A 12,135-nucleotide genomic window follows, 5' to 3' on the forward strand; every position below is an offset into this window, starting at 1 on the left:
ATATATACATTTTGACTAGTTCTTTACATTATCCCAAACTATGTNGATGGGGAAAGCTGATCCATATGTTGTTCTCTCGATGAAAAAATCAGGTGCCAAGAGCAAAACTCGGGTCAGACCTCTCATTTATAGTATCAAAGAGTGATCCATGTTATTGATGTTTCGTCCTCAATCGTATCTAACTAATGGTAATTTTGCTTCACCAGGTCGTCAATGACAGCTTGAACCCGGTTTGGAACCAGACTTTTGATTTTGTAGTTGAAGACGGGTTACACGATATGCTAGTCCTTGAAGTTTGGGACCACGACACCTTTGGAAAGGTAAAATCAAACCGCAACTACTGGTTTTTTTCTTGCTTGGTTTATTATTACTTATCGTGTTGGCATTGGACATGGGAAAATGAAAATTTGTGGCTTTACTTTGTGGGCAGGACTACATTGGGAGATGCATCTTGACGTTGACAAGGGTTATAATGGAAGAGGAATACAAAGACTGGTACCCATTAGACGAGTCCAAAGCGGGCAAGCTTCAGTTGCATCTTAAGTGGATGGCTCAGTCAATTTATCGCGATTCCTAAGCTTAAACGGAAGATTCTCAACTTCGAATGTACATTTTGTCTAGTAGCCTCAAAAAGATTTGTTTTGTCAAACAGAGGAGACTCGAACAGAGAGACGAGTCTCCATGTATCCCTGAAGCTATGGACTCGAATATGAGTTTTCCTCGTTTTCCGAAAACCCTAGACAATATTTGTGTTACTTTGCTTCATAAGGGGTTTGGTTTCGCGTGCATCACAATCACAATCCTTATTAATTTCCCACCTTTTACCATTTAATCTTGTGTACACGTAGTCGCTATATTTGTCTACACCAAATTTGCTTTCACTGTAATAATCAGCTTCTGAATCTATCGACACATATATACATTTTGACTAGTTCTTTACATTATCCCAAACTATGAAGCCAGATAAGCCACGCACACTCGGTGACACCTTCAATGTTTGACATGTGTCATAGTCCATGCACATGTCTACTTCTTTATATTAAGACGAGACCTAATACAAAGCATCGTCTCTTATTCTCACTTGCTGCTAGTTATAATCAGACAGAATTTGCAGAGAAAAGAAAATTAACTGATTGGTGTAATGGAGAAGGCAGTTCATTTATCTACCAAAAATGGACCGAAGGTTCCAGGAGAGCCAACGAAGACTGGAACCTCCATGGTTGACACCGCAGCTTCAGCCGTACAAAGCTTTGCTCCGATTAACCAAATCCACCAACATCTCTGCGCGTACGTTTCTGAAATCGTTAATCCTTCTTTTCATTTAACAATTATTTTCGCAAAAGAATTCAACCTATGTGAACAACGTGTGAAGTAGATGCCTATTTGACATGAGTTTGTGTAGTAGATCATTAAAAAGCCATTGTTGGTGAATATATCATATTTTGTTGCCTTTGTTGTAGGTTTCATTTTTATGCATATGACATGACGCGACAAGTGGAGGCACACCATTTCTGCGGTCACATCAATGAGGACATGCGTCAGTGTCTGATCTACGATGGTCCCGATGCCAACGCTCGTCTGATCGGTCTGGAGTACATTGTAACAGAGAAGCTCTTTATGACATTACCTGATGATGAGAAGAAGCTTTGGCACACTCACGAGTGGGAAGTTAAAGGAGGCTTCTTGTTCATGCCCGGTGTTCCCGAAGCAATTCAACGCCAAGATCTCGAAAAAGTCGCAAAGACTTATGGGAAAGTCTACCATTTCTGGCAAGTGGATTTGGGGCATCAGCTCCCCATTGGCTTGCCTAATATCATGATGGCCGTAACTCGAGACGGTCAACTTTATCCGGAAATGATCAAGGGTGAGTTACATTGGTCATCTATGGATCTGTCTAATTTTGATTTAAATATCCATGAAACATACATTATGAATGAATATTTGCAGAGACGGAAAAGCAGTTTGGAGTATCGATGGATAAGGAGAGAGCGTCAAGGGCTTATATGAAGGGACCAGACCATGGGATCCATCCGTTGGCAAATGGAGGAGGCAAAGGGCTGAAGCTGGAGGTGCGAGAGGTTGACATAAAGCCGGTCGAGTCTGTTCCAAGGGTCTTTGTCTAAGACTCTAAGTTAGTTATATAGCAAGCTTAAGGAAATAATAAATAAAGAAGCTACCGAGCTTTGCTTTTGTTATATAGCTCTCGGTCATGTGTATACCTTGTAAAAGACTCTTGTAGTATATGGCGTCTGGTTGTTTTGAATTTTTCGAGGTTCTTATTTGTGTGTGTATATGGGTGGACATATTATATGAACTTTAACGACATCATTAAAAACCTTCGAGTAGTTGTGTAATAACAGAACGGACTAAACAATTAGAACAATATCTTCGGCTACAACCTTAAAAGAAAAGAAAAATAATACAGTGACCAAATGAAACTACAAAATTTGTTGAATCACGACGAGTCTATGACAAACAAAAAAACCTCACTGAAAAGAAAGGAAACAGAAGCGTAGTCTGTTAATGAGTGTGTATAAAAAGGCTAAGACACTTGAGGCATTCGGGTGAGCTATGACCGCATCTTTCTTTATTTGTATTTGTCTCATGCCGTCTGTAAATTATGTTTTGCAGCGAACACTCAGAACGAAAAATACCAAAAGCAAATCTTCAACCGAAGTGGGGGGGAGAGAGTGAGACCTCTGTGTTCTTAAGATTGAACAGCCAACTTCTGAAGATGTTGGAAGAAGACTTGAAGACTAACATCATCCGTGAAGATTATATCGGAACCTTCATTCATCTCGCTCGCATTGTTGTATGTAGCTGACGGATTTAACTTCGCTAACAGAAACCTTGCCTGTCCATTATTGCCGTACGCAGTACAAAACGTCAGTAAAAGCTAGCAACCCCAGTGTTCCACTGTTACAAAATTCCACTGCAAATTCAGAGATGAAAAAGGTTAAAACACTAACCTGGGATCCATGTTGATCACATACAACTAATCTTGGTACAGGGAAACGGTCACGGATGATCATCTGAGCATCTTCTTGAGGGGCTTCCAAAAGTTGTGCAAATGCCTTAACAAATAAAGGGATCAAATGAGACATGTAAGGCTAATATTCCTGAATATTATGGTCAATTGCAACTTGCATCGTCATTACCTGGTGGTCGGGATGATTTTGATAGCCCATGTTGCGCCACTGTGCAATACTCATTCCATGGAAAATAACGACACTAATGTAAGAATCCAACAGGAGGATACGGTCTACACCAATGGAAGCAACATCCAACAATGCAGGTTGAGGGAGTGAGTTAAACGAATAAGTTGTTAGAGATGGCTGAATCATAACAGCTGCGTTTGAAATATTTTCTCGGTTCAATAGCATGCGGTTGTAGGCAGTTTCGTCTGGACTATTGTTGAACACCTGATGATATCACCAGAAAGACATTTAAAGATGGAAGACAGTTATTACAGAGATGATTATACTGCAGCTCCTCATATGTCATACTTACCTGCACAAACTGTGACCGTCGGAGATTAAATGTAAACTGAGGGAATAGTGAAAAGTTTGGATTTAGAGTAAATGAAGCAGGATCATCCTTCCGGTAATCACCAAATTTAGAACAAAGACGAATAAGATTCCGGTCCAGCCATCGCGTAGCATCAAAACCCTCCTACGAAATAAAAAATTTAGTGGTCATTTAGAAATTGATAATCAAAGATAAAGTCCGAGTTAAACAATGGTTAAGGGAGTTCCCAACCAAAGAATCAAAATCCTAATATAAAAAAACGTTTTCTAATAAGAACTAGCAAAAATGCAAATCAACAGAAGGCACCAAAGAATTGGGATTGAAAATGACTCAATATAATATTCACCTCTGTTTCCATTTTCAAGGAAGCTAATCTGGCCACAACCACAGCAGCAGTTTCTTGATCAAAACCTTGCACCAATTCCTACAGACACAATACTTCTCATTAGCATCCATGTCCACAACTCCACGTACAAAGAAGAAAAAATGCAAGTTAAGACCATAAGAGTACTGGAATACGAACATGCAAGACCAAGAACAATTTGGACACAGAAATCTAAAGAAACTCCAAATTGATGAAGTCCTAGTTGTAACCGAAGCACTAGTGTTAATACACAAGGAAATGACTTGTCTTAACACAACCAAACTGTCCACACCCACTCGGCCAGACAGATCATGTTCCCAATGTAATACTCACACCGACCATTTAAATAGCTTAACAAGTGTTTCTAAAAGGCAAAATAAACAAAGACAAAAATACAAAGGCAATGGACCAGGACATATTCGACCATTCTTGGGGAAGGAAACACACCCGAACTGATTTTAGAACCCATAATGCAGTAGCAGAATGCAAGAATTTTCAGAACGTGAAAATACTAACCTCTGTACTAATAGCAGTATCTACCCATTGTCTGGTAACAGTAGTAACTCGCTGTAATGTTTTACCTCTGGGATTTTGGTAGCTGCAATCATATAAGTAAGATCAAATTTCTACTATTTAGATGAACATGCACAAACCCAGAATTGCATGAAGAGAATACCTTGTCAAAAATTGTAGATATAGCTGGTTATTTACACCTCCAGGAGTACTTGATTGATCACTAGAAGAAAGATCAAAGAAGACTGTCAAACAAGTACTTTTGTCGAGGCCACACATCTTCCAAACTGTAGTATTCCCCTCCCCAATAACTGTATCAGCAACGCTTGGGCCTTTCTGCAGTTGTTCCCAAAAAAGCATAACTGTTAAGCTATCTACCATAATTTAAAGACAAAAAAGATAAACTTCTGTAAGAATAACTTCAACCTTTTGCAATGACGCGCAAGGTCCAATAATCCCTTGGATTTTTACGTCCTTTGAACAAATGACCTCAAGTGTACCACTGAAATGATAGGTTGAAAAACGAGTGAGAATGTCACTAACTGAATATATCTTTGATGCAATATAAGCGGCAAATATTATGCTTAGAAAAACTCGATTTGCATGCATGGACAAATGAAATAGCAAGGAGAACATTATCCTGTCGCAACAGNTCTGTACTAATAGCAGTATCTACCCATTGTCTGGTAACAGTAGTAACTCGCTGTAATGTTTTACCTCTGGGATTTTGGTAGCTGCAATCATATAAGTAAGATCAAATTTCTACTATTTAGATGAACATGCACAAACCCAGAATTGCATGAAGAGAATACCTTGTCAAAAATTGTAGATATAGCTGGTTATTTACACCTCCAGGAGTACTTGATTGATCACTAGAAGAAAGATCAAAGAAGACTGTCAAACAAGTACTTTTGTCGAGGCCACACATCTTCCAAACTGTAGTATTCCCCTCCCCAATAACTGTATCAGCAACGCTTGGGCCTTTCTGCAGTTGTTCCCAAAAAAGCATAACTGTTAAGCTATCTACCATAATTTAAAGACAAAAAAGATAAACTTCTGTAAGAATAGCTTCAACCTTTTGCAATGACGCGCAAGGTCCAATAATCCCTTGGATTTTTACGTCCTTTGAACAAATGACCTCAAGTGTACCACTGAAATGATAGGTTGAAAAACGAGTGAGAATGTCACTAACTGAATATATCTTTGATGCAATATAAGCGGCAAATATTATGCTTAGAAAAACTCGATTTGCATGCATGGACAAATGAAATAGCAAGGAGAACATTATCCTGTCGCAACAGCTCACTTGAAACAAAGGCCGAGAGACTGTTCGCCATCTTCAAATACTCGCTTAAAGGAATCCTTGAATACAGAATGGCCAAAACTTTCTGATAAAACAACAAGTCCTCCAGTTCTTTCAACCGCAGCTTTCATTTCAGCAACACCAACCTAACATTTAAACACACAGAAAATATGATAATGATCCGAATTGAAGTAAATTTTAATAGAATTTATGTCTCTGCTGAGAATAGTTAGAGCATGCACAACAAGGAAGTTAATCAAAACAATCTTCTTCTCCAATATAGAAAGTTTGTTGCAGATATGATATTACGTTAACATGATCATAACATACAGGGAAAATAAATTACCTGATCAAGTGCGGATGCAAAAAGGTCCAGTACATGTCCTTGGTTAACCAATTGGTTAGCGAGAGCATCATAAAATTTCTCTGCTTTCTTATAGAAGGGAGCTGCATCTTTATCGAGATCTTTGTGTGAACGCAAAGGTTCTGATAGATCCTTTGACACAATCTGCAGAAGCCAGAGGAAGTACTAACTCAGAGGACGAACTTTGTATCAGAAGCCAAATATGAAATAAGTAACAAGGAAAGTTTCAAGTGTGCTCTGATCCTAAACACTTTTCTTATTACTATACTTGCAAGAAAAATGGTCATAAAATACGGAGATGCATAACCCACACGTAGCTCAGCACAAGATGAAGAGAAAATCCATCATAGATCAAGATTACAGCCTAACAGACTTGCAATACAAAATTCAAACTATCTTAAGCAACAAACCTAGTCATCCTATTTAGGTTACATGAGGCATGATGCATCTGATGCTCGATCATATCCGACAACAGGATATAGCATATAAATCTCATCTTATCCTAACTATCATGGCCAACTGTCACCATAACCATTACAACAGTTTATAGATGAAAGTTACACCAGACAATATCATAACGAACAATTCCATAGTTAAAAAAGCTAATGTTTCCCCCAATTTCCTCAAGCAAACAATCAGAGCAACTATAGAGAGAAGGGGATAAAAAAAATGAAGTTACCGTGCCTGGCCCCTCAGAACATGGTCCTCCAATTAAAGCAACGATTCTAGCACCAGTTCCAGGAAAACAAGCTCCAAGAAGTCCAGTGGCTACACTCAAAGCCACTCCCGTGCACCGCGACTGACGACGTCCAGCCTTGATAGGCCACTGATCCGTCTGTAGCTCATCCAACAGCTACACTCCAAAATTTATTTATCATCATCAGCTTTGATTACATTATGCAATATCAAAAAATCAATCAGTATAAGAAGAAAAGCTAAAAACTTTATAAAACTGACCGAATCAATGGTGAATTCACACTCGGACGCTGGCAACAAGAATCTATTAACACCAGAATAGCCAGAACTGTCCCTCCCCATTGGAAACCCACCAACAGGGGTTCGCCTGCCAGAAGCACCAAGCCCCAACTGATCCAAAATCTGATCTTTGGAGATCTCCTTATCTCCCCTAAAGACATAAACTTTCGTCAAATCAGAGAACCCCAACTCATGAACATGCGCCTGCGTACCAAACGAGACAAACCCAACAAGAGCATTCTCCGGAAGCAACCCGATTGCCTGCTTGAGCGCAGATTTCGCGTACTCAAACTCCTCCTCAATCATACACGTATCCAAAACAAAAACAAACACGGAAGGCGAAGGCTTTGAAGAAACAGCACCACTCTGATCAAAATTCCCAACACCGGTAGGCTGAGAAGGGTTAGGCAGAGTGTATTCAACCGTAGTGTACTGCGGATAGAGCTCACAAGGGAGATTAGTCTCAGACATAACATGGTAGTGAGGAGGGAAGTGATTACGCTGGAAACAGATAGGGCAGATCCAGATCTTAGCGGAGAAATCAACACGGGCAAAAGGGTTAAGAGCAGCGGTACAAGAGCGACAACGAAGAGGAGCATAACCAACGGATTGAATATCACGGTGGTAACGGATCGGAGAGATACAAGCAGCGACAGGGATCACACACTTGCTTGCTTCAACCTTGTTACGAGGCCAAACGTTCCACGGCATACGAACTCCATCGATTCCTTCCGGATCCATAGTCGCCATCTCTGACATGGTTTTAAATTAAAGATCCAATGAAGAAGAATTACGCCGGAATTGGATTTGAAAGTTTGTTCCTTTTTTGGATTCTGAATTGTTTTTTTTCTTTCAGATCGTACAGTTTCTGTAAAATTCAGAAGAATCAAGGCAGAGACGAGAAGAAACTGAAGGGAAGGGATCTCTATGTGAGATTTTTATGAGGTTGAGTCATCTCTCTCTAATAACATTCATTCCTTTTTAGGGTTATTAAAAAAAAGGAACAGTAATTAATGCCAAATTGTTAGATTTACTTTCTTATTTGATTTTGGCAAAATCAACTTATGTTAACCATTGACCAAATCTTCTAGTATAATTATACTATTTACTGTATATATCTTGATAAAAAAAAATTTGAAATCGATAACTACTATAAAGTATATTTGGGCTAATTATCCCAAACAAATATGAAGTTATTAAAGTTTGAGAAATTTTCTAATGATGTTTTATTTTAGAAAAGTGTGACATCACTTGCCCAATCCGAACCTTCTTTACCTGTCTTTTTCTTGTCTCGAAATAATTTTTATTTTGTATTGATCTCCGGTTAGAAGAAACTTTATGCTTTGCATTAAAAAAGTTTGTGTAAATTAAATAACTAAAAAATTACATGCAACAAAATTTTAGCAGGGATCACAATGTATTCACATTACTATTTTAAGGGTGGTAATACATACTAATGCTTCATTGAATCAAACAAGGTAAACTACATGAGTAACCTACAACATGAATCTGTGCAAGACACGTTGTGAGCATTTTTAGTTTGACGATAAACACATATTAGAATGTATTAAACTTATTATATGGACTGTTTTACCAACGTGAAGTATCTAAATTGCTTACCCTCATCTGTTTCACACAACCTCAAAACAGAGAGACTCCACAAAAGCCTTTATGTTCTTATCCGAGGATCCTCCTTCTCCACCCGCTTCAATCGCTAAACGTTTCCATTTCTCTGTGCTTTCCTTCAGCTTCTCAGCTCTCTTCTCCATCACTTCTTCCAAACACCGCCTTATCTCCCCTCTCTCCACCAAACCTTCCGAGTTTTCTCTCACCCTCACACCTGTCTTCCAACTTTCTTCTAGAAGCTTAGCGTTCGTCGGTTGATCTGACCACATCGGAAGCGCCACAACTGGAACGCCAAGAACCAAACTCTCCAGCGTCGAGCTCCACCCACAGTGAGTCACAAAACAACCTGCAGCTCGGTGTCTTAAAACCTCTATCTGCGAACACCAAGAAACAATCATCCCAACCTCTTCAAGTTCGTGTCTAAAACAAGCTATCTTCTCAACCTCTGTCTCGTCTTCACCTTCTATTTTCGCTTCTCTGTTGAGTTTATCCGTTATAACCCACAAGAACGGCCGTTTATATTCTATAAGCGCTCTAGCCAGCTCCTCTATCTGTTTCTTGGACAGCTCAACCATTGTTCCAAAAGAAACGTAAATAACAGAGGACTCTGTTTTCGAGTCTAACAGAGGACAACTCAAACTTTGGTGTGCATGTTTTTTTTTGTTGCATCAGCCTCAAGGATTGTCAAATTTTCCCAGATACTACCATAGAAAGAAAGGCATTACTGGACCATTTATGGTTTCAGGTATGGAGATGCACATTTGTTATTTGTTCTGTGTTGGTTTGTTTTTTCATCGCAGAGGTTTCTCTCAGGATGCTTGCCATGATCTCACTTTAATCATTTTGATGGTTGTTGCAGTAGCGGTTTAGCATCTGGGATAAAAAACAGAGGTTTGTAATGAAATCAGTTTAGTTAGATCTTGGTTTGTAATGTAACCTTTGTCTTAAATAAACTTCGACATGGTATCAAAGACGGATTGTATGATGGAGGAAGCATTGCATTTGCTTGATCTATGGTGGCGTTTATTGGAAAGACACAGACGAACAACAAGTTCAACCTCTTTATTGGTGGCGTTTCAACCTCAGACGACAGTCAAAAGCGGTCGGTGAATCTCATGGTTAACGGTGATAAGGCCCTATCTGAGTTTATCGAAGCTAGTCGCAAAGGTGACTCTCCGGTAACTTGCTTGATCTACACGATTCTTCTCAATTGGGCTCCAAAAGTAGCACGTAGATATCAACTTCCTTGTGCTCTTCTCTGGATCCAACCCGCTTTGGTTTTCGACATCTATTACAATCACTTCATGGGAAACAAGTCCGCTTTCGAGTTACCGAATCTTTCTTCTCTAGAGATCCGAGATCTTCCTTCTTTCCTCACACCTTCCAACACAAGCAAAGCAACATACGCAGCGTTTCAAGAAATGATGGAGACTCTCAAAGAAGAAACCAACCCCAAAATTCTCATCAACACTTTCGATTCGCTGGAGCCAGAGGCCTTAGCGGCTTACCCTAACATCGAAATGGTGGCGGTTGGTCCTTTACTTCCCACGGAGGTTTTCTCAGGAAGCACCACCAAGTCAGTTAACGATCAAAGTAGTAGTAGTTATACACGTTGGCTAGACTCGAAAACAGAGTCCTCTGTTATTTACGTTTCTTTTGGAACAATGGTTGAGTTGTCCAAGAAACAAATAGAGGAGCTGGCTAGAGCACTCGTTGAAGGGAAACGACCTTTTCTGTGGGTTATAACTGATAAACCCAACAGAGAAACGAAAATAGAAGGAGAAGAAGAGACAGATATTGAGAAGATAGCTGGTTTAAGAGACGAGCTCGAAGAGGTAGGGATGATTGTATCATGGTGTTCGCAGATAGAGGTTTTAAGACACAGAGCCGTAGGTTGTTTTGTGACTCATTGTGGGTGGAACTCTACGTTGGAGAGTTTGGTTCTTGGCGTTCCGGTGGTGGCGTTCCCGATGTGGTCAGATCAGCCGACGAATGCAAAGCTACTGGAGGAATCATGGAGGACAGGTGTGAGGGTAAGAGAGAACTCGGAAGGTTTGGTGGAGAGAGGAGAGATAAGGAGGTGTTTGGAAGCAGTGATGGATGAGAAGTCGTCGGTGGAGCTGAGGGAAAACGCAGAGAAATGGAAGCGTTTGGCGACTGAAGCGGGTGGAGAAGGAGGGTCTTCGGATAAGAACATGGAAGCTTTTGTGGAGGAGATTTGTGGAAACTCTGTTGTTCAAAAGTTAAGTTGTGTGAAGTGAAGCAGAGGAAGTTAAAGTAAAGGACAAAGAGTTGGTGTCGAGAAGTGGCCTTTGCTAACAGTTTGTATATATCAATTCAATAAAACACAAAATGTACTCCATTATTAATCATCTACATTGACTTATGCTCAATTCAAAGACCTGTTTGATCGAATCCCCTTTTGAGACTCTCATCAAGCAAGCGTTTTCCATCGATCGGAGTTTAGCTATTTTGTACCTCTCCGTTCTTCTTCTTCCAATTACTGTAGGTCTCAGCCGAACCCGTTTTGGGATTGGGCCATTTTTTAATGTTTCTTGTTGGGCTTTCAGGCCTATCGTAGTTTCCAATATTTACGATGTACGATAATGCAAATAGATATGAAAACAATTATTTAGAGTCTTAATTAAATACATAAGCTTCCGTAAGTGTAAAAAAGCTTTGGTAGACGAACACTTTCTCGTTTCCTAAGGGCATTGCCATCAAAGGATTTAAATAAAGTATCTTAAAACATATCTTATTCTTAATTTTTGAAAAAAATGAAATTAAGAACTTCTTAAGAAACTTAGATATTTCATGGGTCCATTGAAGGTTGTTAAATTTGAGGTTCTTAAATTTGAGCGGAGAGTACGATACACCGGACCTGTCCATGCGAGTTTGAACCGTTGTAAAACGATTCAAGGAAGAGACCAATCCAACGGCATGGGAGATCGCTGCGGTGAAACGACGGGAGAGGAGGTAAGAAGGAGAAGGAGCGGTGGCTCCGGAGGTGGTGAAGACGTGTTTGGTGATGCGTGACGCGGTGGAGCGAGCAGAACCAAAGATGATAGAAGAAGAAATCGGATAAATCGGAGAAATCGAACCAAAGATGATAGAAGAAGAAATCGGAGAAATCGAAGCAAACTGAGAAAGAGAGAGAGAGAGCGACGCAAAGGAGAGAAAAAAAGAAAAAGAAAAAAATCATTTTTCTCTCTGGCCAATCAGGTGTCGACACACCCTCGATCTTTAGTGATCATAAAACATCTAACATAAGGATCGATCACTAAGGTAAATTTGTTTTTTTTCATAAATATGATTTATTTTTTTACTTAAGCAACTCTTAAGATATTCTTTACATCCTTTGATGGGCTTGCCCTAATGGTCCTCTCTCGTTTCACCTAACACTCCTCTCATCTCCTATTTCTAATTCATCAAAACATTATCAGGCGTTTTTTAAAAATTATA

General features: G+C 39.6%; 4 protein-coding genes and 1 pseudogene across 4 annotated transcripts; 3 read left to right on the forward strand and 2 right to left on the reverse strand.

The window, feature by feature from the left end:
* On the forward strand, positions 47-827 carry LOC104759084 (synaptotagmin-5-like). Its single transcript, XM_010482053.1, has 3 exons — positions 47-112; positions 207-320; positions 431-827. The coding sequence occupies exons 1-3, from the start codon at positions 47-49 to the stop codon at positions 575-577; spliced, it is 327 nt and encodes a 108-aa protein (XP_010480355.1). The 3' UTR covers positions 578-827.
* On the forward strand, positions 1,050-2,338 carry LOC104754697 (oil body-associated protein 1A). The gene is made up of 3 exons (XM_010476945.2): positions 1,050-1,287; positions 1,461-1,864; positions 1,948-2,338. The coding sequence occupies exons 1-3, from the start codon at positions 1,142-1,144 to the stop codon at positions 2,121-2,123; spliced, it is 726 nt and encodes a 241-aa protein (XP_010475247.1). The 5' UTR covers positions 1,050-1,141; the 3' UTR covers positions 2,124-2,338.
* LOC104754698 (protein transport protein SEC23) lies at positions 2,344-8,006 on the reverse strand. The gene is made up of 12 exons (XM_010476946.2): positions 7,030-8,006; positions 6,752-6,925; positions 6,055-6,216; positions 5,712-5,854; positions 5,481-5,556; positions 5,218-5,390; positions 4,409-4,490; positions 3,875-3,952; positions 3,511-3,672; positions 3,159-3,422; positions 2,970-3,074; positions 2,344-2,854 (listed from the first exon to the last, which is right to left on the reverse strand). The coding sequence occupies exons 1-12, from the start codon at positions 7,804-7,806 to the stop codon at positions 2,708-2,710; spliced, it is 2,343 nt and encodes a 780-aa protein (XP_010475248.1). The 5' UTR covers positions 7,807-8,006; the 3' UTR covers positions 2,344-2,707.
* Positions 8,679-9,248, reverse strand: LOC104759085 (UDP-glycosyltransferase 75B1-like). The gene has a single exon (XM_010482055.1). The coding sequence runs from the start codon at positions 9,246-9,248 to the stop codon at positions 8,679-8,681; it is 570 nt and encodes a 189-aa protein (XP_010480357.1).
* Positions 9,056-11,088, forward strand: LOC104754699 (annotated as a pseudogene).

Source organism: Camelina sativa, chromosome 17 (assembly GCF_000633955.1).
Source record: "Camelina sativa cultivar DH55 chromosome 17, Cs, whole genome shotgun sequence".
Taxonomy (NCBI): domain Eukaryota; kingdom Viridiplantae; phylum Streptophyta; class Magnoliopsida; order Brassicales; family Brassicaceae; genus Camelina; species Camelina sativa.

Coding starts and splice junctions, on each gene's coding strand:
- LOC104759085 (XM_010482055.1), bottom strand. CDS start 9,248: ATGGTTGAGCTGTCCAAGAAACAGATAGAGGAGCTGGCTAGAGCGCTT.
- LOC104754698 (XM_010476946.2), bottom strand. CDS start 7,806: ATGTCAGAGATGGCGACTATGGATCCGGAAGGAATCGATGGAGTTCGT. Junction 5,557..5,711: donor TCTCTCGGCCTTTGTTTCAA/GTGAGCTGTTGC, acceptor CTATCATTTCAG/TGGTACACTTGAGGTCATTT. Junction 3,075..3,158: donor AAAATCATCCCGACCACCAG/GTAATGACGATG, acceptor TTATTTGTTAAG/GCATTTGCACAACTTTTGGA.
- LOC104759084 (XM_010482053.1), top strand. CDS start 47: ATGGGGAAAGCTGATCCATATGTTGTTCTCTCGATGAAAAAATCAGGT. Junction 113..206: donor GTGCCAAGAGCAAAACTCGG/GTCAGACCTCTC, acceptor TTGCTTCACCAG/GTCGTCAATGACAGCTTGAA. Junction 321..430: donor ACCACGACACCTTTGGAAAG/GTAAAATCAAAC, acceptor CTTTGTGGGCAG/GACTACATTGGGAGATGCAT.
- LOC104754697 (XM_010476945.2), top strand. CDS start 1,142: ATGGAGAAGGCAGTTCATTTATCTACCAAAAATGGACCGAAGGTTCCA. Junction 1,288..1,460: donor ATCCACCAACATCTCTGCGC/GTACGTTTCTGA, acceptor CCTTTGTTGTAG/GTTTCATTTTTATGCATATG. Junction 1,865..1,947: donor TTATCCGGAAATGATCAAGG/GTGAGTTACATT, acceptor GAATATTTGCAG/AGACGGAAAAGCAGTTTGGA.